General features: G+C 40.8%; 1 protein-coding gene across 1 annotated transcript; it reads right to left on the bottom strand.

The window, feature by feature from the left end:
• Positions 1 to 451: 451 nt before the first annotated feature.
• pcsk6 (proprotein convertase subtilisin/kexin type 6) lies at positions 452 to 26,404 on the bottom strand. Its single transcript, XM_035163175.1, has 21 exons — positions 26,131 to 26,404; positions 24,793 to 24,897; positions 21,838 to 21,948; positions 21,600 to 21,743; positions 21,368 to 21,444; positions 19,344 to 19,432; positions 18,625 to 18,797; positions 18,326 to 18,538; positions 17,149 to 17,249; positions 14,333 to 14,436; positions 13,824 to 13,941; positions 12,807 to 12,995; positions 7,898 to 8,034; positions 7,208 to 7,381; positions 5,831 to 5,933; positions 5,277 to 5,473; positions 3,956 to 4,043; positions 3,766 to 3,869; positions 3,137 to 3,266; positions 2,732 to 2,844; positions 452 to 732 (listed from the first exon to the last, which is right to left on the bottom strand). Exons 1-21 carry the CDS (start codon positions 26,293 to 26,295, stop codon positions 635 to 637), a joined length of 2,733 nt encoding a protein of 910 aa, XP_035019066.1. The 5' UTR covers positions 26,296 to 26,404; the 3' UTR covers positions 452 to 634.
• Between the last annotated feature and the right edge of the window lie 1,239 nt (positions 26,405 to 27,643).

The raw sequence follows: 27,643 nt of genomic DNA, 5'->3' as shown, positions 1-27,643 counted from the left end.
ATACATGTTACTGACTTGACTTCTTCCCTGGAGTCCTTGTGCTTTATCGTTTGCAGATCCAGGGCCGCAGCTGCGGCCACATTTTGGATTATGATGGTGGATCCGGAATCAGAGGTCGTGATGGCAGATCGTAGATCGTGATCGTGTTGGCGAAACGTGGATCATGTTGGTAGCTGATATAGCTGTGTAAATGTTTCATCATTTTCTGAACCACACACTCCATGCAGGAAATAACACTTTACTTGTTTGTTTTGTGTCGAATGGTTGGGATCCTTTTAGAATTTTGAGTTACTTTCACTTGACTAAAGATTTCCGTTACTCTTCCCACAACTGCGCACAAGCTATGGACGAAGGCTTATCATTTGTGACGATCACATAGGCTACGAAATTATTTATTACACATGATGAAAGGAAATATGACAGACAGAAATTAAAGTCAGACAAATTTCAGCATTAATTATTTATTTAAAAAAAACATTTGGTGCAGACAAGGCAAGCCGTTGATGGGGGGGGGGAGCTGTCGGATCCCCCATACCTTTACTTCCATGTAACTAATTAAGTTTAAAGCCATTCACAACACTTAAGTTGTTGTCTATATTTTAACACTGAGTAAGCATAAAGAGGTGTTGGCTCCTCATCCATTCAACAGACAGGTATGGCAGCAGAACTGACGGTAAAGCTTCCTCTCACAGAGACGGTTGGACTTGACCATGTCACAGAATACCTCATCAGCTAGCAGAGCAGAGGAGAGGCAGATTGTCAGCTTAACAAACAATGGCTAAGCACAAGAACGTTACTGTCTGCTCCCTGTCAAACTTCCACACTGTATATACCGCCAGTATCTTGGGGATTTTGCATACTTGGTATTAATTAGCATTTCCATCTTTCCTGGACTGTGTTTTCATCCCCATACTAAAATGATGTATGCCCCTTCACTGTATCGCTGTTGAGACCACTCGGTGCTACAAACCTGTAAAAACCATATGCAGTCTATGGTACTACTATATATTCTCTACTCAGCTGCTGCTGACACCAGGGACCTGTACTATGAAGCAAGCTCACCATTCCCAGGATGTCTTTTCATCATCCAGCTTCACCTATCTTAACACCAGCAATCATGATAACCTGCACTACAAAGTTAACTGTCTCAGTTAACCCTGGGTTTTCTTATCCAGCTACAAGCGTGTTCATGTGACAGAGGTGGAGTCTTTGATTGTGAGTAACATTGTAAGAACCATGAATAAAGTTCTTACTATGATATAAGAAGAAACACTGATATCTGCGAGGTTCGGGTTAGCAAAAGCGACATTCAAAGTGAAATGTAAATAATAAACACATAATTTTCTCATGTATAAGTACTAAATATTGAGACACCTTTCCATTATGTTAAAAACTGTTTTTTAATCAATGCAACTTTGTTGATGTGTTCAGTGACACGGAGCATCTATTGACCTTCTGTCTGTCCTTTTTCCCTGTTAATAGGAGTATTTTTTGGGGTAGTATTTCCTTACTCTTGTTGAGGGTTAAGGACAGATGATGTTGCACCTTGTTAAAGCCCTATGAGACAAATTGTAATTTGTGAATATGGGCTATACAAATAAAATTTGACTGGTTGACATAACAAAAAATTAAAAGAAACAGTAAATATGAATTTCGATCTTTAAGATAATTCAGTCAGGACCAATTTGGTCAAAATGAATTTGATTTCAATAATTGCAAAGTTTGGCGGTCTGGCTCTTTACTGGCCCCCCTTGCCCTTCCATGTGCATACTGTGTGTGGAAAGCCTAGGGTAGGGAGAGCAATTATAGTGTGTCCAATTATGAACACACTATAATGAATATGTGATAGATATATAAAAAGTTAAATGGATGTCATGATGTTTCTCTTGTTAAAGCAGAGAGGAGACAAGAAAAGTAGTAAATGTGTGACGAGCAGTCCGACTGAAATGTTCATTTATAATCATGAGAAATATTAAACAGAGGTTTTTATTTGCCCTCATGTTGTTATGAGCTGTAATGATATGATAATATGATAAAACAGTAAAAACAGTAAAAACATCAACACTGTCAGGGGTTATGTTGGGAATCAAATGTAAACACGAGTGTACACATGGAAATTCTGAAACAGAAAAAAACATTCCACTCATCTACAAACAAATCTGCTGACATTTATTATTTATCACTTTACTGTAAACTATTTTGTCCCAGTCAGAATCCTGAAGATAGATTAATGTGTTTTTCCAGTAATCTGATTGGTCAGTAGTTTGGCTGTTGACAGGTGTTGTCTTATCTCGAACTTGTAGCAGGTCATCAAATGTGATTTACCTCGGTAAGAAGTGAATCAGATTTGTAGGACTAATACAAATCTGAGTTAAACCATGATATCTGCAAATCCTGCTTCGTTGTACAGGCCTCAGCTCTTGTACCCACACTAGCTCAATCAAATTGTATTTGTATAGATCTCACAAATCACAATTTGTCTCATAGGGCTTAACAAGGTGCGACATCCTCTGTCCTTAACCCTCAACAAGAGTAAGGAAAAACTAGAAGGAGGAGCTGCCGTTGACACTTCCAGTACATTTTAAACTGCAACCCATAAACTGAAGAGATCAAGTGGCAGCTTCATTTACAGCAGAAATGCTTATTCTGTGCTGCCAGGGATGGAACACTAAGTCATACCAAAAAAAACCTTGTTAAATGAAGCTGATGTGGGTGATAATGTCAAACTCACCATTACTACATGATGCATTTACAATACAAGTCCTGCTGACCAGGCTGTAACCCTCTTTGCATTTTGTGCAGGTTGTTCCTGGGCCACTGCAGCTCAGACAGTTTTCCTCACACCTGGAGACAGAGTGAAATAAAACCCATAATAACAAATTATAAACAAATATATTTTTTCTATTTCCTTTTATAAACAGATGTTGTTTTGGGGGGAAAAAATCATTCCATTTACTTTGAAATAAAATGCAGTTTACACCAAAACGTTTCAGTGTATTATTCAAATGTAACAGTGTAAAGAGCAGACAAACCATTACACCCTGACTGACTGATATGAGTTTTGAGCTGGCTACAGGATTATAGGAAGACATTTAAAAAGGATCCAGGGATGAATCAATGATGTTTGTGAGCTCACCTCTGACAAATCTTATGGGGGACTCCTGCTGCCTCTGCAGAGTAGTAGCCAGGAGAACAGGTCTCCACACATCTCCACTCCTGCTGCAGGTAGCCCTTAGTACACTGGATACACTCCTCCTTACCTCGTCCTGGGAAATATAGATACTACATGAAATCTACAAGTATAACTTGTTAAGTTTCTTGTATTTTTGCACTTCCTGTTTTATTGTGTACATTACTAATCCTTTCAAGTCCTGATTGTTTTCAACTCACCTGGTTCCTGCACAAGTAAACCCTTTCTGTAGTGTGCTCAGTCTGTTCTTCCCTGCCACAGCATTGTTGCTACCTCCATGTACATGCTTTCTCATGTTTTTTCCCTGTGAGGGTTTCCTGGTTTGGGATTTCTGTCCTCTCCTTGCCTGTTTTTGACTGCCTGTGCTTGTCTGGTATTCTGTGCACGGCCTTCTGTACTGTGAGTTTTTTACCTAAAGCAAGTCACTGTATGACACATTTCCAGGAGCACACAGTGCTTTGGAAAGAGGTGAAAATGTATTCAGACCTACACCTGCATCTTTTTTAATGTATCTGCTAGATCACAGACGGCTGCTATGATTTTTTTTTTGAAGGTACTGTAGAAAGTGCACTGACCTGTACAGGTCTGACAAGAGGAATGGCATGGGCTGCACGTCATCTCTTCAAGATGGAAAAAGGTTCCATTGGTGCATTCAGGAATACAGGTCATACCTGCCAGACTGGAAACCCCCAAAACACATAGACATTACAACACTTTTATTAAACGAAAGTTAAAATATGACTAATAGTCTGTGTCCTCACATACCTGTAACCTTCACTGCAGGCACTGCATCTATCTGCATAGCTCAGGCATTTCATACAGGTGATATTACACTTCAGACACTGTCTCTGATCTGGTATGGACAGCATCACAAGCATCAGTACAGATGTGCACTATGGCAAGCCGAGCATTTATTCCATATCCTTGATATCCTTGTCAGTCCCCTCCAATAGTTCGGTCTTTGTCAGCACTAGTTGGACATTTGGTCGCACTAGTTCAGCATCTCACTGTACTAGTTGAACAAAAAATCGTTTTCACTTTTGTTCAACTAGTTACAACAGAAACTTTACTAGTAACACTGTGTGCTGCACTAGTAGCACCAAAGTCCCTACTAGTTGGCTTTTTGCCGCACTAGTGGCCCTCTGGACCAAACTAGTAGCGCTGAAAGTCTTACTAGTTAACTAGTGAGCTGCAAAAGCTCTGACATGTTAACTAGTCAAACATGGATTCAGCTCACTAGTAAACTAGTGGCCTACAATTTGCTGCACTAGTTGAAATAGTGTGAGCCAAAATGCACACTAGTAAACTAGTGCAGGCAAAAAATACCCACTAGTTTACTAGTTAAAGCCTATTTTGACCTTACTAGTAAACTAGTGAGGCTCAAAATGTTTACTAGTTAACTAGTGGGGTCGAAATATCCACTAGTAACAATAGTAAGAGACCTTTTGACCTCACTAGTTAACTAGTAAACTTATTAGTTTACTAGTAAGGCCAAAATAGGCTTTAACTAGTTAACTAGCGGCTATTTTGGCCTGCACTAATTGAACGAATGTGCATTTTTGCTCGCACTAGAACATTTTAGGGCACAAGTTAACTAGTACGACTTTCAGCATTACTAGTTTGGTCCAGAGGGCCACTAGTGCATCAAAAAGCCGACTAGTAGAGATTTTGTTCAACTAGTACGATAAGATGATATTAGGATATTATTATTATTATTATTATGGTGCACAAGTGTTCCTGGTCTCCTGGAGGAGAGAGGGAGAGAGTGGAGAGCACTCTCTCCCTCTCTCCTCTACCTCCCCCCTATCTCTCTCTCTCTTCTCTCTCCTCTTCTCCACCCATCTCTTCTCTCCTCCCCAATTTTCTCCGCTCACCCCAACCGGTCGTGGCAGATGGCCGCCCACATTGAGTCTGGTTCCGTTAGAGGTTTCTTCCAGTTATTGAGGGAGTTTTTTCTCCCCACAGTCGCCAAAGTGCTGCTCTTTGTGGGAACTGCTGAGTTTCTCTATAAATTTTAAGTGCCTTGAGATAAATGTGCATTATGATTTGGCGCCATACAAATAAAATTGAATTGAATTGAACTTACTCTCATCAGCAAAGTAGCCTGTGGGGCAGGAATCAATGCAACTAGAGTTGAGTGGGTTGAGGTAAAGACCTCTTCGACAGGAAAGACAGTGTCCACCTGATTTGCCAACACATGTCTCACAACCTTTATAGCAGCGTATACAGCGATGAGCCCCTATGTCCTCATAGTGTCCCAGTGGACAGTGGCTCACACAGGTTCTAAAAATGTATACAGGAAGGGACAAAAAGAGTTATCTTACAGCAAAACATGGTTTCCATTGGTACTCTTTTGGCTTAGCAAAATACCTAAACGATTCTAACCTGACCCCAGTAGGTTTTTAGAGGTCTTTTTGGAAAGACACCAAAAAAGCCAATGAAGACAGTGGGATTGTGGGTCAAAAATCTAGAAAAAATGCAGATTGCTGATAATTCCCTATGGGTTTTTCACAACACATTTCACACAGTCAACTGATCAATTGAATAATATAAATTATATTTATTAATGCAGTTATTTAAACCTGCTTAATTATAATGACTTTGTGTCTTCTGCTTCTGCTTCTTTCTTTCAGCTCTTACCTGCCACTTTTCAAGCTGCCTGAGCTGAAGTGGACACAGTTACGGCAGTGATCAACATCTGGTCCATCACAGCCCTGGTCTCCACACTCATGGTGACATGGTCCTTGATAAAAACCACATTGATTTGAATCTGCATCCTCATCATCATACCTATAACCTCTTACATGTGTTGCTCTATCATATGGGTTGGAAAATGTTATGGTAACTGTCAGTGTCCATCTGTTACATGGGAATTAAGATATTTTTTTCTTATCTCATAGTCACCTCCAGAGCTATTGGCACAGCGTGTTGTAAATTGAAAACATTTGGGCTTAAGATCACACAACGAATATGAGGAAAGAGTTCATAATTTTCTTATTTCCTGGTATTTACATCTACATATGTTAAGCAACTTAAACATGTCACCTGACTGATAAGTCTCAAAAAGAAAGAAACTAGTGGTAAATTAAGCAAAAGACATCAAACTGGTTGACCAAAGATAACAGCAGCAGACAACACATTGTGAGATAGGGGAAGAAAAACCCAAACACAACAGCCAAAGCACTAACTCTTACTGGACAGGGTTGAAGGTGTCACCATCCACCATTCAACATAGGCTGGGAGAGCAGAAATATAGAGACTAAAATACTAGAGGAAGGCCATTAATCAGGACTCAGAATGAGAGGACCAGACTGGAATTTGCCACAAAATTCTAAGATGAGCTGCAAAAGTCCGGGAACAAAGATTTAAGGACAAATACGACATACCTGTACATAAGTGATGAATAGGCCAGATTGTGACAAAAGAGGGATTTGTTTATGATCCAGGGTTAGGGTGCATTTCTCTCACCTCTCTCTCCCCTATTTGCTAGTTTACAGAGAAATCATACAAACTACTCATGGGGAACTTTGCAACCAGAACAAACATTGTCAACAGAACAAAGGACTTCATTTTAGGAGAATTGTAGGATTTTAGACTAGCCAAGTCAATTGTTGGGACTTTGGGCTGTTTACTGTTTTTTTTTACTGCGTCCTGTTTTGGGATTGTACTATGTTTCGCTTTGACACAAAAGCATCATACATGAAGAATGCGGCAGTTTTTTTAAGTGGGTAACAGGCTTGATACCATTATTGCAAATAATGGCTATGCAAATATTGAAAGTTATTTATTTTTTGTTAGTCTAATACAAATAGTGACCATGTCCATCTAGATATAAATATCAGAAATTAAAGCTTAAATTCTAAACTTGTTGTTCCAATAGTTCTGGAGGGTTCAGTGTTTTTGATTTTACAAAAATAAACTTTTCACATTTTTTCCAATACTTCTGTCAAGCAAACTTTAGCTTTATTTATAATTGTAATGTATTTCAGTGATGTGAAGGATAGGAAATATTCTTACCATTGTACTCCTCCTCCTCCTCCTCCTCCTCCCCCTCCTGGAACTCTTGCTCTTCCATGACCTCATCTGGTGCTGTGGTCTCTAATGTTCTTGAACGGGAGGGCTGAGTTTTGTAGGGCTGGTAAGGGTTCTGAGATGTTCCATAAAGGACCAGTGTCCATTCCTTTAGGTTGCCTGTACCAAGTGAGATTAAGGCTGTGTATGTTGCTCTAAATAAAGACGTTATCTTCAAATCTAAATGTGTGTCTGAGTATTAGAGTGGACACAGTGTGGCAGGGTTCCCACGGCTCCTTAAATTGTCTTAAATTGACCATGAATTTGATGCAAAGTATTACATTTGCAGGCTGTGCATAATTTGTATATAATGTGTGTATGTGTAAAGTAAATTTATTTTTAAAACATTTCTTCTAATTTCCTCAGTCTTCATCACTCTGTCAGGAAGTGTTACAATATTAACCATTTTCCCTCCAGGTGAACACTAGTGTTAACTATTACACTGGTCATTTTAGAGGGAAAAGCTCTGACTTGTCAGTTTGGGCAGACTCACTCATGTGGTAAAGGTGCTTGAAATGTTTCTCATTTATTAACTATGCAGTGGGAGCAGCGACGTAACACCTGCCCTCTCAACACCCTGTAACACCAGTTACATGGACGATAACCCTAGAGTGTGCATGAATTGTTGGACCTTACCTAGCACCTCAGGGTTGCGTGGTTTTGATGGTGTGTCAGTAATGTCCAGTGTCCATGTGCCTTCTGCCCTCTCGCCCCAAAAATGAACCGTCATGAACTCCCAGTTGTTGAAGCCCTCATTGGAACTGTCAAACAGCCTGTATACACAGTAAGAAAATGAGCAGCTGTAGAGGTAATTGTGTCAAACTCAATCACAGAGAGGCCCAAATGTCTGCTAGAGCCAGATGTTTGACATATTTTCTTGGCTTCAAGTTCATTAATGTCTGGGGTTAGGCTCTGAGCTGTGGAAACCCTCAAGATGGAGTGAAGGTGTGCATCAGGGAGACGACTCCTGTGTGGGGTTTTGTTCATCTTCATCACAGAGAAAAGCTGCTCACACAGGTATGCAGTGTTGTGCCGGGTCACACTAAAAAAGAACCAGTTCACGTTCATTTGTTCCGTTTTTTATTGGGATGATTTAGGTGACAAACGTACGGTCATGTGTTTAGTTATTAATCGTTGGTGTCGGATCATGTCTGCGTGTCGCTCCACTCACTTTAACACTGAGTCCTGACTGTGAGCATCACGTCTTGGTTGTACTGAGCACAAAAAGTTGACGAGCCATTTTTCATGATGTTTAAATGCAGCCTCATAAACTCTGGAGCGAATCAGAGTACAGTCAATCAGTAAATGTACTGATCAGGTCCTGATAACTAGTGGGGGATGAACCCCCGGGGCCTGTGTGTATGTGTGCATTGTCTGGGAGCACACACACACACATTTTCTCTCGCTCCTGGTATTTCACATGATGGCCTGATACGATGATGATTCAGAAAATTAACGTGAATATGAGTGAAGTGCACTCTCGCTGGAGTGAACGTCACTCACGTTCACGTTCATCATATGAAAACTGATTTGTTCACTTCATCGTTCACGATGCGGGCCAGTCAAGATAGACATATTATATTTTCTCTTATTAAACTCAGATAAAACAGAGGTTCTAATATTTGGCCCTAACCACCTTAGACATTGCCCTTGCTTCCAGTGAAACCGATTTGTCCTTTGATTTTCACTTTTTTCTTTTTTAATTCTTGGACCGCCTTCTTTCACTTATGTAACAACCTTAAAAATCAGACATGTCCTTTCTCAAAAAAATGCAGAAAAACTAGTCCACGCCTTTGTTCCATCCAGACTTGATTATTGTAATTCCTTATTATCAGGCTCCAGCAGTAAGTCGTTAAAGACTCTGCAGCTTGTCCAAAATGCTGCAGCACGTGTCCTGACAAGAACCAGGAAAAGAGACCACATTTCTCCTGTATTAGCTTCGCTACACTGGCTTCCAGTTAAATCTAGAATATAATCTAAAATTCTCCTCCTCACCTTCAAGGCCCTTAATAATATGGCACCATTATACCTTAAAGAGCTGATAGTACCTTATCAACCCACTAGAACACTGCGCTCCCAGAATTCAGGCTTACTTGTTTTCTGTAGTTGTTGCTTTCTCTTGTTGAGGGTTAAGGACGGAGGATGTTGCACCTTGTTAAAGACCTATGAGACAAATTTTGATTTGTGAATATGGGCTATACAAATAAAATTTTATTTGATTTGATTGATAGTTATGAAAGTTTGAATTTGATAAGTGACTGCAGCTCTGTGCCTCGTTGTCAGTTACTGGAAAATGACAACGAGCTGCTGCTGGTTAAGGCTCTGAAGTTTGTTTACCAGTGTTGCCACTTATAGCTGTGCAAACTATAGATATAAACTAGTTGCGACAGTCCATTTTATCATTGCCTTCAAGTTCATATTTTCCAGAAACAGACCTAATTGTGGATTTAGCCTTACTGCCCAATCAAACTCTGGTCACTGATATACCACCGCCAACTACTTAAATGTAGTCAGGTCCTGATTTATATTGGCACACTCCTCCAGTTTGGGGACTGATGCCTGCCCCTAGCCCTACCCATTAACTTTCTCTGGCTACTGGTCTAAGAAACATTCTCTCCCTTTGACATACTGCTCAGCTACGTCTAACTCTCACCCCCCCTGCTGCTGTTCCAGATTATCTGAGAGGTTATTGATTTGAATTTGCATTCGACACCACCTTTAGCCAAGACTACCTGCTTTATTACTGTCCAAGACGTTGCACCCCAGTGGCTCCACAGACTACAGACTGGTGTCATTGACCTCCCATATCATGAAGACCCTGGAGAGACTTAACTAACAGGGAATTAGTCACTTCTACACATTCTAATACTTTTAATATTGTGCATGACTTATATTATGCCTCACCTAAATTATGTTTCACAGATTGTTGACCTGAGAGGTCTGAAGCCCTCTGCAGGAATGCTTTAAATTAGATGCTTCATGTTTTATATTGGGAGTTGCGATCCTGTCTCTAGTGTCGTAATAAGGTGAACCTTGAGAGTCTACACCTCATGAGGATAATGGGTATCTTGACATGACTTACAATGATAGACAGATTTTTTCCCTCCCATTTGGTACAATACCGACAGATGAAAGAGCTGATTCTGAATTTGAGGAGGACCAAGGCAATGGTGACAGATTGGCTGGAGTGATTGCAACAAAACCAAATTCCCATCCCCCCGGGATCAATATTTCAAGTATTTCTGATTCTGACTGAGCTTTGGAATGTGCTTTTGGTCCTATACTATCAACAATAAAAGCTGTACACTCTCTATGGCAGCGTTACATCCAACTTCTGACACAAAATGCAACCAAATGAACAACCAAATTTCAAGCTTTCAGGTACACCAGAAAAGGTGACACCCAACTTGACCCAACATGCACTGAATTCTGGAGACATTCAACGGAGGGGCTTTGTGTGAGAACACAAATGTCTGAGTGAGAGCCTCTGGACTTTATCCAGACTTTCTCCAGGCAGCTCCCTGGTAAAAAATCCAGAGAATGTCTGAATGAGCCAAAGTAAGAACACGTCAGACAATCCTCCACAGGATTCACCACAACCGATTGGGCATGTTGATGATTTTTCCAACACGTGACAGATAGAAAAACAAAAAGAATACAAATATTTCCAAATTTAAAAGAGGAGCATTACACAAAGAAGACACAGACGAAGATGTCAAGAGAGCTTTTGGTGAAAAGGGACAACACCGGTGTCAATGTGCTGTCAACAAAAACATGTGAAAAGCATGTGATCTCTGCAGCTACGCCAAGTCGACATCCCCCTTACATGAATGCTCCAGAGATTTCTGTGGTGTTGTGAATGTGTTTGGAAGGAGGATCGTCTGTTGCTTTGCTCATGTTTGAAAGGCAAAGTCCAGAGAAAAAACGGACCCCATTCTGTGGACATCCTCCGAAGTTCATGTCTGAAAACAGCCTGGGAAAAAGCTAAAGGACTGGGCATGGGCAGAGTAGGGGACCTTGGGCAGATAGCCAGACCAGAATACAGACCAGAATATCCCTTGTACTTTAGAAGGTCTTCAGCACACACCAGTTGAAGTTTCCAGCTGTTAGCGACCGTTACGGGCCTCGGCTGCTTCCTTACCACTGATTAAAATGTGGTGCTGTTTTTTCTGTTCTCCCTCAGGTTAACCACTCATCCACCATACGCATCTCCAGGGGATTCCTCCTGGAGCACAGCCCTGCACCGCCCACTGGCATTAGAATCCAGTAATCCCTGGTTCTAGCTGGCTCTTCTTCCAATTTCGCCAGCTACCAATTATACACCTCTGTGTAATGTTGCCAGGCGCAGCTGAGATTTAGTGTGATCAGTCCACCTCGGTGCCTCTTGCCTTTATATGTTAACTCGACTGTGTGGTTGTTAACGGTTGTTGACTCACTCTCTCTGAAATTCTATGAATGTTAACTAGTGAGGCACTCGTTGATCCAAAGGGTTCTTGTTGGGCTATAGTTTAGTTTTGTTATTTTCCTTATTTCATTGTGCACCTCACCTAGACTCGTTATGTTAATTCATTGGGCTTTATGGGTGGTGGCCTGAATGTATTTTATTTTGTACAGGAAAGTCTAGTTTAGCCAGACAGGTCTTTCTTTTGTTCTTTTGTTGCAGACCGTCAGTCAGGTAAAGTAGGGACTGGGTATAGGAAGAGGTTTTTCTTTTTACTTATTTTATGATTTGGTGTCAACCGCTGCCCCCTAACCCCAAGCTTATGTGGATCTTATTTTGCACTACCACAATAAAAGGCTACTTTGCCAGTTAACATTGGCACCAGACATATACTGGGTTGTAACAGCGACATTAGAGACATTGCATCAGTTGTCTACCTTAGTGTCAACAGGTGTTTCAGCCTTTTAATCACGAGACACCATCTTGGGGCCCAGTTGGGATCTTTCTTCTTTATTCTGCCATCTGTGATGTTTCATTATGTTGTGGTGCAGGGCTTGTCTGTGGATTCCCAGATCTCTGAGCAACCTGATGGTGGATGTTGCAATAAAACCCCTGCTGCACACCTCAATGGGGAGAACCTTCAGCCACGTTGTTCTGCCTCAAATGCCATCTTTGCATAGCCCCTATTCTTCTCATTTGCTTCATCAACAGCATTCTCCCATCCTCCCATCTACAAAGTAGACGACACAGACCAGAGTATTTGGTCTGGTCTTAGGGTAGTGGTGAAAATGTGTTATAGGACTGTAAGCTGTTGGCCTAGATCCAGCATTCCCCAGTCTCAGGCCTCCTCCAAATGACCACTCCTGGTCTTTGGAGTGGGTCCTCTTTTTTACTGTTCCCCTTCTCGAACAAAAGTTGTCTTTAGAACTGCGCTCAATGTTTTGGAGGGCAAGGCATTGGTAGCACCTCTCTTTGTTTCAGTTGTTGCTGCAAGGCATTTGAGTACTTAGTTGTGTCTCTGTGTATACCTACCTTGGGAGAGACTGAATGTTTACTTTATAAATGACCTGCAACATTTGTTGGCGTGCTCAGTGGAGCTCTCACCTCTTGGCCAGTAGCTGTGATCTTGTACCAGATGGAGAGATGAGGTTAATCTCCAGGTCTCCTCGTCGCGGGTGGGCGATCAGAACCCTGACCACCACATGCTCCAGGTAATCCACGAGCTGCTCAGGTTCTACTGAACACCCCGAGGTGGTAATGCTGCTGTTGAGATTTTGACCAGCATGGATGTACCTGGAGAAGCCAAAAGCATAGGCATTATATTATTACACAATAACTGTTAGAATAAATTGCACAGATGCAATAAAGTACATGGCTGAATCATATACAGTATATTTATTTAAAATAATTACAAGTTTATATATAAAGTCCTCACTTGTTGGGCTTTTGAAGAAACAAAGAACAAAATATATAGGTTAAGTCTAGGCCAATCTGTCATCCCATAAGTAAATGTATTGTAATTTTTGGATATGTTTCCAGGGTTGCTCAAATATAAAAATCAGAAAAGCAGTTTGTGCCTTCATTGTGCTACTTTCCTTATTTAATGTATTTCCTCCATCCAGGGTTAAGGACAGAGGATGTCACACCTTGTTAAAGCACTATGAGACTAATTGTGGTTTGTGAATATGGGCTATACAAATAAAATTTGATTGATTGATTGATCCACATAGAGTCTCATTTGTTAGTTTCTATTTATTTTATACCAAAATAAATATATATAATAGTTAAATACGCATCTCCAGGGGATTCCTGGATAGTTAGTTAAATTTCTGACTGCTCTACAGGTCTACCAAACTCACTAGCCTACCCACTGGCTGTATAGGCTTGGAAATGTAGTCACGGAGCTTACATGTTGCCAATTTACATGTTTGAGGAAAATGTTAATATTCTCAATGGTCTGTTTTCTCTCTTATATAATGCAGACATAATGGAATACAATAAAATTGAATGCAATACTTGATTATTATCATCCATGCTGTTGTGGTCAAGCAGTGTTGTTCAAACAATGAATCACTTGTATGCCAGGTATACAATGTAGACCACGCAGTACGTTTATCTCACCTGGTGGCTCGCACAAGTCTCTGACTGCAGGTGTGCTGAGGAGGTACAGTCCTCCACTTTGAAGCCTCCACAACCATGGCTTCTGCATCCACCAGGCCAAAGCCATACAAGTGGCTGACTGTGAGAAAACACCCCAAACCGTATTGGTTTAAAAAGCAAAGAGTAAAATGTAGATAGATTAATAATGGCTATTTAATTCATTATATTCACATGGTAGCCATTTTCTTCTGACATCATGATCAGTGTGGGAAGCTTAAATGCTGTCATCAAAAGAATGTCATACTGATGTGATAACTTCACAGCAGTGCCATTTCACAAAAGCATTTTACTTGATTTTAACCGGTATAATATAGTATAAAAGTAATGTGATTTATGAGTTTTGTGTTATTAGAATGGCCTGCATAACACTAATTTAGTTTAACGAAATATTAAATACTTAAGGTATTCAAGAACTTCAAGTATAAATCAGTCAAGTACTATGTTTGAATTAAAAGTTAAATGCAGTATGCCTCTGTGTCCAGCAGCATTGGTCTTCCAATCATCAGCTTTCAGGTGCACAGGTCTAGATGTCTTTACCAGAAGATGTTGAATATCCCTCCACGTCAGCAAAAGACTGCCGAAAAAAAGACACAACTCAGAAGCCTGACAGACTGATTTATGGCGCTTATCTTTGTTAAGGCTGCTGCACACTAGAGGATAATCGGGCCGATTTAGGACCCGATTTGCCCCTTCTGACAATCGCAGGGTGTTCCCGACCGGAGGTCAGTTGATGTCGATTATCTGCCCAAATAATCCTGAAGTGTGAGGGATAACAAAATAATCATGATGCTACCAATTGAGTCGGAGCCTCACCAATTTCAAACCCTAACCCCATGAATATCAAACATGTTTTTATATTTACGATAATGGACTCTGACAGAAATCCGCAATAGACAATGAGAGCGAGCTGATGGGGAAGCATTACCAACAGGGTGGTGCATACTTGTACAGATGCAGCTAAAATAGCAGGATAATTCCCTGCAAACCATTCAGTCTGTTCAACTCTTTAGGAGCCACTTATTACTCACTTGCCATTCCAAAACCAGGTCATCTTTCCCAACCTCCAGCTCCTCCAAAATGACCTGCTCTGGTGGCTGACTTCTCTACACACAGCTCCTTCCATCTGTCCCCCACCTTTCCATTTGCCTTCACCTGCCTAAAACCTCATTCCCCATTTCTCATCAATCCCAAGGCCTTTTGCAATAAAACCCCCTATTTGATCATCATCATTTCTATTCTGTGTTCTACTCTGTTCTATTCTGTGGGTGGCTGTGGCTCAGTGGTTAGAGCGGTCGTTTAAAGGGGTCTTATTGAACAGATTAGGGATGACAAACAATCCAGATTCACTGGCAACTGGGTGCTCATCTATTATGGTTTCGTACTTATTTTAGGAACACATCCTTTACATCCATCAAATGCAGCAAGGACTCCCTGGTAACAGTTATTCAGTAAAGCAAAGAGGTTTGAATTCCTCCCTGGGATACATAATTGAGAGCAGACATATGAAGACTGACTCAGGTGAGGCCAATGCAACAGTAGCTGAAACCAGTCTCCTAAAAACAGCTGCAGTGGTTTCTTGTTTTTGTAATGCCACTTCATCAGTGACTGAAACCCTATTGCAGCTCCTCTTACTTAGCACACTCCCTATTCCACAACCCCAGAGGCTAAGACTTCATTCACTGGATTAGGAGAAGTTCCACAACATGTCATGCTGAACCCCATCTGTCAGTTCAATGTGAACGTGGTCAGGAACTGCACCTGAATCTTTCCTTGGAGCAGTGGAGACAGTGGCTTGACAGGGCAGACCACCCATTAGTTTTGTGGACCAATCATCAACTTACTTTTAAACAGCCTAAGAGTATAAATCACGAACAGGCTTGCTGACTAATGAAGCTCCCTCCAGTCCCAATCCTCCTCTGTGGGGGCAGCTTTTAACTTGGAGTGATTCAGGCCACACCCTGATGCTCCGACACCAGAGCATATTTATCTGCCTGGAAATCAAGTTACGTGGAGGAGCTTTGGGGGTGTGTAGCAAGATGGGCCAAAAGTTGCAGGTATTCAACTATTGTGACATTTCCCAATGGAAAACGATAGCTTTCAAAATAGCAGTCATATAATTTTCCTTGAACTGTGTGCCTTGGTTAGTGTCTAGAACTCAAGACTGACACCAGAACAGATATATTTTATCAAAGTATTAAAGAAGAACGATTGTGATGAAGTGTAGAGAATTAGAATTATGCCCTGTAGTTGTATGCCAATCCCTATCAGTGCAGTTTTAGTCCCTCCAGGTGTTCCTGACATATTGCAATCACAAATATATGAGGACATCATGACCTTTGTCTTTCACACTGAAATCTAATCAGTTCATCATTGAGTGCAATAGTCAAATGGTCAAAATATAAAGAAAGGCAGACTTAAATTATCATATTCAAGAGATGCCAAAAATATGTTTTGTGTGGCCACTGTGACCTTGACCTTTGACTATTGACCACTCAAATTAAGTGAACATTTGTGCCAAATTGGAAGAAATTCCCTCAATGCATTCTTCAGATAGTGTGTTCATAACACCAACATATGAATTCAGAAAGGTTACAGTGATATTGACCTTTGACCCTTTAAATCTAATCAGTTCATCCTTGAGCCTAACTACAGTCTCGACCTTACTTATAAAGTACCTTGAGATAATGTATGTGGTGATTTGGCACCATACAAATGACATTGAATTGAATTGAATTGAATTGAATTGAATTGAATTGAATTGAATTGAATTGAATTGAACATACATTTGTAGAATGTCCATCAAGGCGCTCTTGAGATATCATGTTCACAATAATGGGATGGACAACGAGACAACATATAATGCCTCTGGCTCCTCGCTCCTAGTGAATGAAGCTTTGAGGAATGAATCAATTAACTGAAAAGTTAATCACATCACAAGTCATGGCACTGAGCCTTCTGAAGGCTGAACTCCTTTGCAGTGTATTTGTCATGTTCATGATTGTTATTTCATAACAAAGTGTGAATTAAAAAAATCATCTTCTTGATAAGAGTACATTAGGCTAATTATTTGGCCATACTAATGCCCCTAGTGACATAGGGCATGTAAAATACAATGAATATATTATTTTCTATTACCTTACCTTAAGAGGAGTATCATACAAATATATATCATATTTCATGTAAATTGCTTTCTAAAGATAAAAGGAACTTGACACTAAACTACTTGGCACCTACAGATGGTGAAGGAGAGACAGTGTAATGACTAGACATAGAAAACTTGACTGACTTGGCCTCAAGGGCGAGGGCAATAATTCCGGCCACCATGGGAGCCGAGACAGAAGTGCCGGTATGAGCTTCAGTGCAGCGGTGCCGGAGGTCAGTGGTCACCTGTAAGGGAGCACAAACACAGTTTACTTCCAATTTGATGTTATCGATCTAGATCGATGCACCCCTCCAAAAGGGTAATAAGACTACATTTGGACTTGGTTGAACTACTCAAAAGTCATAGACTCAATTGGGACAACAGACCCCTGCTGGACATTAATTCTATGTAGAGATCAAAAGCCAAAAAAGGTTGTAAACCCCTGCTTTGATATATCACAACAATGCTGTCTCCTAGAAATTACTGTAAAAACTGTAACAGCAAATATCTTTTCTACAAAATGAAATTGTGACCAGCTTACATTTTCTATTGAGATGATAAGGATATGTTGATAATTTACATACTTGGCAAGTCAAGTACTTGGTAAAAATGTTACTGAGGGAATCACTACAGTTTCCACAGGAAACACCACCTTGCATAAAAATATTCAATTGTAGTTACTGTGACATTATAAATGTATCGTGGATATAGACTTGCAATGCACTTGGTTAAGGTTAGGGAAACATCCTGGTGTGGTTTAAAATATGAACATCTCTTTTTTCAGATTGAATAATTCTGAAATAGCAAACCCCATGTTTAATTCATGTCTGGTAATGAAATTCCCTTTGGGCAATCCTGATATACAGTATTATGTTCAAAGCAATGCAAGGTCATTTGACCTTGACATTTTGACCACCGAATTTTTGTACCAAAAGCTGATCCTAAGATGTCACGTTCACGAATATGTACATACTTTGTTAGGCCACTGTGACCTTTGACCTTTGGCAACAAAAACCAAGTGATTTAATCCTTGGCCAACCAGATTTCAGCTGGGGCCAGTGCCTCCCCACCCATCAGTGGTAACCAATTAGTGAGCATGCATACCAATTTAGGTGCAAGTATAAACCAAACACTGAAGTCACTGTGACATCCTGAGCTATCTCCTGAACATACACAAAAGGCATAACTTAGATATATTAAAACACGGATCAGATTTGTTTACTGATTTAATCAATCGTGCCCCTATAATTCCAGTGTATGTTGTATGTTTCAATAATATCTGACCTTACCTTAATGGAATGGCCATATATACAATACTTACAATCTTCCTTTCATTAAACTCTCCACTGCTGTAGGTCGTGGCTATTATGGAGCTGCAGACCTCCAGGTACCACGGCTTGTTTCCATTCTCTGTGGTGCTGGAGATGGAGATAGTGTAGATACTGCTGGTGTAACCATCACATGAACAGTGATCACCCTGCCGACCTCCGTTACCTGACGCCCAAACAAAAATGCACCCCAAGCCCTTGCGACCCTGTGGGAAATACATAGATCTGTTGTGCTATGATTTTATACAAACAATCATGCATACAAACAAAACTTCCTTGTGAGTCATCAGACCTTCTTAATGCCTTGCTCAAAAGCCTGCTTTGTTAACGGTCCTGGGCCATCCACTGTCTTGCCATCGTCTCTTGGCCCCCAGCTGGCACTGTATATGTCAATGTAGTCAGGTCGGATTCCCAGGGACTTGGCTTCTACTATATCAGTCACATCACCATCCAGCATCCGAATCCCTGTGGCCATGGAACATCAGTCTAAATACATCAAACTCATTTTAAAATGGCACCTAGTCCTTGACTCTACATATCATCATATTACACAGAGAGAATGGGTATATACAGTAATGACAAAAAGCAGCATCTACACAAAATAACAATGCAATTTTTTAGATTACAGCACAGAAATCACATTCAGAAAAGTATATCCCTTTTACTCCACTGCATTTATCTGCCAAGTGTGGTTATAGAAAAATCTAAACTTTACCAAAACCTCACCATCACTAACATCTGATTTCTTACCGACCGAGGTACACTCTTTAAAAAAGACAAAATGCTAAAGGAAAGCAAGACAGCTCAGTGCTTGATTTAAACAAACATTTTAAGTTTTCTCAACTTTTTTTCTTGTGTTCAGTTAACTCACCTAAGCTTTACAGGGTTTTTTGTTAAAATTCAAAACATTAAGCAACAACAGCAAGCTCATATTTTTCAGACAGCATGGAAAACATGCACTTCAAATCTTCATTGAATCTTGTAAATGTTGAGAAAAGGACAGAACTCTACCTCCAATGTGAGCATTATAGGCAATCCCAACGATGCAGTGGGAGTTATTGGCCACTGCTGCAACTTCCCCTGCACACCGTGTTCCATGTCTACATGTAAACACAGGGCAGATGTAGAAATTACAACCTCACATACAGCGAGATCTGTTTCAATGCCAAGTGTAAGGGGAGATTACTATGCAAATGTCTTGGGTAAAATAACCTGACCTGTGGTGTAATACAATTATTTTATGAAAGGGTCTGTATTTATATAGTGCAATTAAGTCTTGATGACCACTCAAAGCACTTTACAGTACAGTTTTATTCACAAATTACAATTTGTCTCATAGGGTTTTAACAAGGTGTGACATCCTCTGCCCTTAACCCTCAACAAGAGTAAGGAAAAACTACTGAAAAAAAACTATTAACAGGGGAAAAAACGTAGAAACCTCAGAGAGAGCCACATGTGAGGGATCCCTCTCCCAGGACGGACACAAGTGCAATAGAAGCCACATGTAACTGAGAACATCAGCAAAATAACAGTATTTACAGCACTGATGACAAGAAACAGTGTAGGTAGAATATTTGAATAGGCACATTGTGTGTCAAGCAGTGTTGTTTTAATCATAGTCCACGATCAGCTGCCACCACGATCACAATCCACCACCATAAACCATACAAATATTGGTTATTCTGTATATCATTCAATATAGGGCAGATAAAGACTATTTTGACCATTCATACCATCACGTCCGTATGCACAGTGTTTTGCAGGAATTTTCTACAATAGCTTAAAGTTTACTGTACATTTTCTATATTTACATCTGATAAGGTCGAGGGAGGTAACATAACTATTTGGGTCGAATCCAAAGGTGATGATATAAAAAGGTACAGAGAAAATGTGAATTCTAGAAAACATCATCAGTCTTTGATGTCCTGGACCTGACATTAGCTGTTGATTTTGTAGTTTGCTTTGGTCCTCAGTGTCTGTAGAAGCTCACCCCAACCGGTGGAGGCAGAGGGCCGCTCACACTAAGTCCGGTTCTGCTCGAGGTTTCTTCCAGTTAAAATTGAGTTTTTTCTCTCTACAGTTGTCAGTGCTGCTCGTGTGGGAACTGTTGTGTTTCTTTTCTTTCCTTTTTAAGGTCATGACCTTAGAGTACCTTGAGATAATGTATGTCTGGATTTGGCAATATACAAATAAAATTGAATTGATTAATTCTGTTTGAACACAAGCTCCCAGATCTACTTTTCTAAAGCATATTCCTGTGTACTTTTTGAAGGCTATACTTGTGTAATTATCTTGCTCCCAGTTTTTCCTTTTAGATTTTTAGGTCCTAACTGTGTGGTGTGCTTCATAAATAGCCAATGCTTTTATTACTCAATATTCCTCATATGAAAATATGTCATGGACATGGGCTCTACCAAGTGTTTGGAAAAGAGAGAGGGGAGTCGGTAAAGAGGTCTTTGTTAAGTTTGCTTTTTTATGCCAAGTGGGAAAACAGTGTGGTGGGTCAGAAGGAGGGGATTGGGTTGGATTCTTCAGCTCCTGAGAAACTGCAGCCTGATACATGTTAGTGAGAGTTGTTGAACTGTTTGGAACTTGCTATAGTCACTAGGGGAAAAAAAATCTGATATAATGCTGCTCCTTTATCCATCATGGTGTACACATCAATACTGTCTGCTTTCAAGTGATAAGGTCAAAGCTTTACAAGGAAGATTTCTTGCTCAGACAGTAAGATATCCTGTGAATGAGAAGAGGATAATTAAGAGGGTTGTACTTGTCTGTTCATATGAAATGTGTTTTAGAAACTATTTAGTTCAAAAGAATGAAATACAACTTGAGAGAGAAGTTCATACTGTCTCTCACCTTCACACAGCTAACCGCGGTAGCTCAGAAAGTTTCAAAAAAACATTTGGATGCTGTCAAAAAAGGGTGTTCAGGTGTTTGTTGCACACTGATGCCCTTGAGTCTACAATCCATCAGGTGATCTGCAGAGTCTGTTAAAGCTAAGAGTGTGACAGGGAGGAGACATTCTTCCTTACATGTTTTCATTGCGAGGGTCATAGCGTGGTGAAGGGTCATGGTCATTCCCATTGACATCATAGCTTGCGAGGTGGTCCTACAGAAATGATTAAAGAACACAGTGGAAATAGCGACAAATAGGTGAGACAGACAATATCACTCTCTAGTACTGTTATTGAAACCAGACAGCCTCCAGTATATCATCCTGTACTTATCTATTGAAGCTTGGAGATTTTTTGATAGATAACATACATAGTTTGGAGCCAGATCAGGGTGGTTCCTCTCAATACCATCATCCAGTATGGTGACCACCACATTTCTGCCGGTGTAGCCTCTCTGCCAGGCTGATACAATGTTCATCTCTGACCGACAGTAGCTGCTCTTATCATCACAGTGCTGAAGAAAGTCACAGACGACAAGCACCAAATGTCTAATCTTGATTGATTATAATGGAAATGTCAGCATGAATGATTCAGTGTACTATACTTACGATGTACCACATGTTGGACCATTTAGGGTCATTGAAATTAATGACGTTTGGGTCACTATGGGCATACCTCTTAACTCTTGGTTTTACTTCCTGCTGCTGGGCCCAATCCACCTATTGAAATGGGAAGAACACTCAGTTGCAAGTGTAAAAGGCCAGACTTTGTAAAATACCTATACAATTATATACCTGTAGATGATGGGTTATTGATGTTTTCCGTCTCTGTGGGGATACTGAAACTGCTATGTGTGCATCCAACAATACAGAAAAATCTCTATAAAACAAACAGTGACTGCTGCAGTTATGTGAGTATACACCAACAAAGACATCAGATTTTGGGCGAGATAAATGTGTCTGTAAGAGTGTCTCAGTAAGTGTGACACCTATAACGTGATTTACGTGACTTTAAAACAGAAACACTTGGCACTTTATGTTCAGGGCTCAACTCTATCTAGGTCTGCACACTAGTGCTTTGCATAGCCTACCATGGATTACACTGCACCCTATTGCACAGGAGAGTAGTTGAACACACACGTACCTGCAGTCCTGCCGAGATGCAGAGAATAACAAGAAGAATCGCAAAAACTTCTCTTTACACAACGGTCCCTTTAGTGGAACTATGGCTATGCTATAATCCTAGTTAGTATTAAGCTATTTGTATAATGCGAGCATTACAACACTGGCTAGTGAGTGAGTCTAGATTTGATTCAATGGAGGCCACTCAAAAATAAGAATTTGTAAAAATGATCCAAATTTGACAAATGTAGTTAATGCAAGTAATTGCTCTTGAGTTTTACTCGGTTGCAACTATGACATCAATCATGTGCTGAATTAAATTGTGTGGCGGCTGTGGCTCGTAAGGTAGAGCGGGTTGTCCACTAACCAGAGGTTACTGCGATTCGATCCCAGGAGATTGTTTGACAGTAATGTGGGATCATTAAAAACAGCTGAAGACATATCTGTTTAAACAGGCCTCCGAGTCCTTTTTGTGTACCAGTTCTGCCTGTATGCACTTCACTGTATTGTTTTCCTGTGTACAACACTTTTAAGCACATTGTGACTCCTGACTGTGAAAAGTTCTATAAACTTTACTTTACTTACTTAAATTATTTAGCTTTTAATTGAATATTGCGTATATATAACTGCACACAGTTGTGTAATGTTCTTATAATTCATTAGAAAGAAATACTGGGCAATATTATTTCTTGTTTCCAGCATAGAGCACTGGTGATTATCACTGATTAGCTGGTGAAATGTAAAAGATAAAGTTTGACAAACCTATGTGAACTGATTCCAGTTTGTCACTCTAAATGTGCCTGGCTTAGCAGCTCTGCTTAGAAGGCTTTTGACGAGAGGAAACATTTCATGTGACCATGTCTCCTCATTTTAAAAGAAACTGTTCCCTTTATCTATCTACAAAAAATTATAATTTTCTTTTGTATAAATACCTAAAACATAGACACACTTCTCCATTATGTTACAAACTGTTTCTTCTGTTCAATGTTGTAAATATTGTTATTTTTAAAGGGGACATGAGCAATGTGAGCAGTTCGACATTTAAGCCACAGCCAACATTTTAAAGGGGACATAGCATGCAAATTCCACTTTGTTAGTGCTTCTACAGGTTAATGTGGGTATCTGGCATGTCTACCAACCCAAAAACTCTGGGGAAAAAACACTCGCGCGTTTTGTTATAGTTCCTCTAAGTCAGAAACGTCATGCTTGAGTGACTCGATTGAGCTTCCTGGGTTTTGTGTCGTAACAAGGAACTGGAAGTCTCCCTACATGGTCTTGGCCCACCCCCCACCTCATCCCCCCCGTCCCCCCACACTCATTACGCCGGGTTTACACCGGAGGCAGCGAGGCTGCGAGGCAGCGCAGCGCCGTTCCTAAGCGCGCAGCCGCCTGGCTGTTCACACGGACGAGCATTTCTCCGCTGGTCAGCCCGCGATTCACTCACATGTGGCATTTGTCTGGATCGTTGGGACTGGGAGGCTGCAGCAGCTGCTCGGGAGCGACCGCTCTCCCGTGCGTGAGCTGGAATTTGTGTCAACGCCACACAGCCAGCAGTGTGGAAGACTTCCGCAGTGTTCAGCACTACTGTAACACTGGCACAAACACACAGAGCCCCCCCACTCGTTACGCCGGGTTTACACCGGACGCGGAAGCGCCGCTGCGAGGCAGCGCAGCGCCGTTCTCCAGCACGCAGCCGCCTGGCTGTTCACACGGGACGAGCATTTCTCCGCTGGTCAGCCCCATAGACTGTATATATAAGGTCAGCCCGCGATTCTGCTTTCTCCGCTTGTTGTTGTACCCGTTGAATGTCGGGGTTCGGGGGTAAATGATGGTCTTCATAGCCCCCCACCCCTCTCTTTCTCTCTCTGTCTGTCTGCTTGTGTGCTTGTAGTGGATGGGCAGAGGGGGACATTTAATTATGTGATTGGGAAAATTTAAACTCCAGGACAACAGAAGGGAATACAAAGTATGGGATGCATATTTGATAATTTATATCATATAAAATATGTAATTTATATCGTTTAAAATCATGGGGGAGAGGGGGAGGGGAGCGGCTCATTAGCATTTAAAGGAACAGGCACTCAAAACAGGTCACTCTGTGGAGGGCTGTTTTATACAGGGTAAAAAGGGTGCTGTTTTAAATGATCCTTGTGGTATTTTGACCAAAGTATGTTACAGACATTTCATTAAGACCCCAAGGAACCATATCAACTTGTGGTAAAATGGGCATGCTATGTCCCCTTTAAGTCCAGAACACAGCAGCTCGGCTTCTCAATGGTCTTAAAGGCAACACCACATTACCCCTGATCCTTGCTTCTCACTATTGGCTCCCTGTCCGTTTTAGAATGGATTTTAAGATTTTGCTGATCACTTTTAAAGCACGCGAGTGTCTGGCCCTATGAGAAAAATTGTAAGTGATTGATTGACTGATCTGAGACTCACCTTGGGATCCATATGGATGAAGCTGTGGGGGCCCTTCAAAGAGTAGGCAGCTCTGCGAAAAACTCTCCTGTGGTGGAAATGGTAATGATCCTCCAAACTTCCTATCTGATCAAACATAAGACTAGAACATCAGGAATATTAAAATGATAATCATACTGAAATGTAAAATATTTAGCATTTAACTATCCATATAGCTGAGCTACTTTATGCTTAACTCTTTGCATAATGTCAAACATTGATGTGGTCTGATATAAATAAATAAACGGGGAAAAAAAACATGAACCTGAATTTCAAGATCGAAAACACATTTTTGGCCATCTGTAAATGATATTCTCTCACTCACTAAATATGCAACTTTGCACCAAAAATGCGAGCAGGATTCACAGCACATGTGCACAGCTGGTACACTGCAGAAATAAATTCCAGACTTCAGTCTATTCTGAGTCAAACTACACCTGTGTTCTTCCTCACCTCCTTCAAACTCAGATCATTTAAACTTTCTTTTACATGCTGTAGTTGTAACTAATCATTTTATCAATGCTTTTGTTAGATCTTTTACTGAAGCTTCATGAATGTCACTATTAGCAAAGGTCATCATGTGCACAACACATATACTCCTCTAAGTGAATACAAAGCAGGCTAGAGACAAGACGTGCATTATGCACACAAACCCCACCAATAGGGAGTGTGGCTTCACAGGTATTGACAAATCCATCAAGCTGTTTTTTGTCCTATTTGTGTTAATATGCAACTAATAACATTAGGAGTAGTCTATATTAGAAAATGACTTTGGATTCCACACTTAATGAGCCACCAAATCCAGAGATATGGATGTAAATAAACAGCTGGAGTTTGTGAATTCCAGAAGTGATTCATCAGTGATGAACAATCTACAAGGATGTATCACTTCATGCTTAATGCAAAAAACTTGCAAGAGGGGTCTTTTCTATTATTATTAATGGCGTATACGTCTTTTATATCAAGCTTCAATAAATGTTATATCATTCTTTATCTAACTATCAAAAATACCTAGTGTAACAAAACTAAAGGGCTTGTAGAAAGAAGACAAGGTCAATCTTTCTTTTCTTTCAAGAAAATGTTCCCGACAGCATTTTGAATTTTAAAGTTATTCATTATTTTAAATGGGATAAAGAATATTCATTTGACTGTTTGTGAAATTGCAGCTGTGTATTTCTCAAATGTCATAAAGTCATTGTGACATCTTCTATAACATCTGAGTCTCAGTGGTGAGATCAGTTCCCCAAAAGTGACCGTTCCTTCATAAACCTCATACATGTTGACAGCCATCTCCTCCGTATAAGTAAACTGTGTTCATACCTTTCCCAGGTTGATAAATCCATACTTTGCTGCGACTACATCAGCTTGCTCGGGGCCGCTTGGGATCCGCACCGCCCAGTGGTTTGTGTAAACATGCCCCTGTCCTGTGACGACTGACGGACCGATCCCAACAGGGAACAGAAAGAAAACCAACCAAAAAGTCATCCTGCCTGAAAATCACAGGGACAGAAGAAGGAGCTGTTCAGTGAGCAGCGCGGCTGTGAGTCCAGTCCGTCATGTTGTGAACCTACTGTCACTTCAAGTCTCCTCCACACAGCAGGGGGCGCTGCTGTGCAACAACACTTCACCGCCGCAGCAGCAGCCAGCGGCGCAGAGACCGAAGTCCGCCAACCAGAGGATCAGATCCGAGCCTGATGTCGACGCTGCTGTCACTGATTTATGTCTACAGCAAATTACAGTCACGGCCCAGACAATAATAATAACAATGGTTAATTGATATTGTTAAAAACATTCCACAATTAGTTTTCAACATAAGCAGAAGAAAAGGCCTAGACCTTAGTGGCTGCGTTCGGCAAGTCCAAATAATCTCCTTTCCTAACCACTATTCCTTGACCCCGACGGAACACGTCACGAGGTTAAGGAAAGATGTGAAGGAGAAGCCGCGAGGATTTAGGAAAAGGAGAACCATGGTGCGGAGAAAACCCGAGATAACCCGACTCCACTTCCACTCCGCAGATAATATACACACCCTGTGCTGTAGGCTGTGCACTGACAGTTGGAATAAAGTTTCCTGTTTAAAACAAAATGACACATCCTGACAAAAGATGTTTTCACTTCATACAAAGGGAATATTTCATCATTACCTATTCACAGGAAATTACAAAAACAGATTTAAATGAAAAATAAACAAACAGGATGTCATGACGCTAAGTTCTGAGCTCTCAAAAGTACTTGATGGAAAGAAATGTAATGTACATCCACAGGATGTAGTAAATAGCAGTTAAGATAGCAGCAGTTGCAGTATGATGAGCAGCATTTAAAGTAAAAAAAAAGGTAAAATTACTATACAAGTTACAGGTGCATGTACACGTTATAAAGGAGTTCAGGTAGAAACAGTTTTTTCAGCCACCTTCCTGGAAGCAGGTAGGTGGCTACATTCCTCAGTCCATGTAGCCACCTTCCTGGAAGCAGGTAGGTGGCTACATTCCTCAGTCCATGTAGCCACCTTCCTGGAAGCAGGTAGGTGGCCACCTTCCTGGAAGCAGGTAAGCCAAACACGTTTGACACCACTGTCAAAGCCTTGGCTCATTGATACTGCTTTTCGTGTCTGTGGTAAAACCCCATTCAACCATGTGAAACAATGCTGTATGTGGAGTGTAGGGAGGCATGAACAAAGTCTGAAGGTAGGCTGAATGGTGTGTCTGTTTAAATAAAGACAAGGGAGTTTTGGGATGAAAGTACATTTCAGTGGTAACGAACGCTCATGGAAAACCCCAGTCTGATTGGATTACAGTAATTTGATAATTATTCCAATGAAAACTTCACATCTCTG

Source organism: Hippoglossus stenolepis, chromosome 1 (genome assembly GCF_022539355.2).
Source record: "Hippoglossus stenolepis isolate QCI-W04-F060 chromosome 1, HSTE1.2, whole genome shotgun sequence".
Lineage (NCBI taxonomy): Eukaryota > Metazoa > Chordata > Actinopteri > Pleuronectiformes > Pleuronectidae > Hippoglossus > Hippoglossus stenolepis.
The sequence above is the reverse complement of the archived record's forward strand: the minus strand, read 5'-3'. Positions and strand labels throughout refer to the sequence as shown.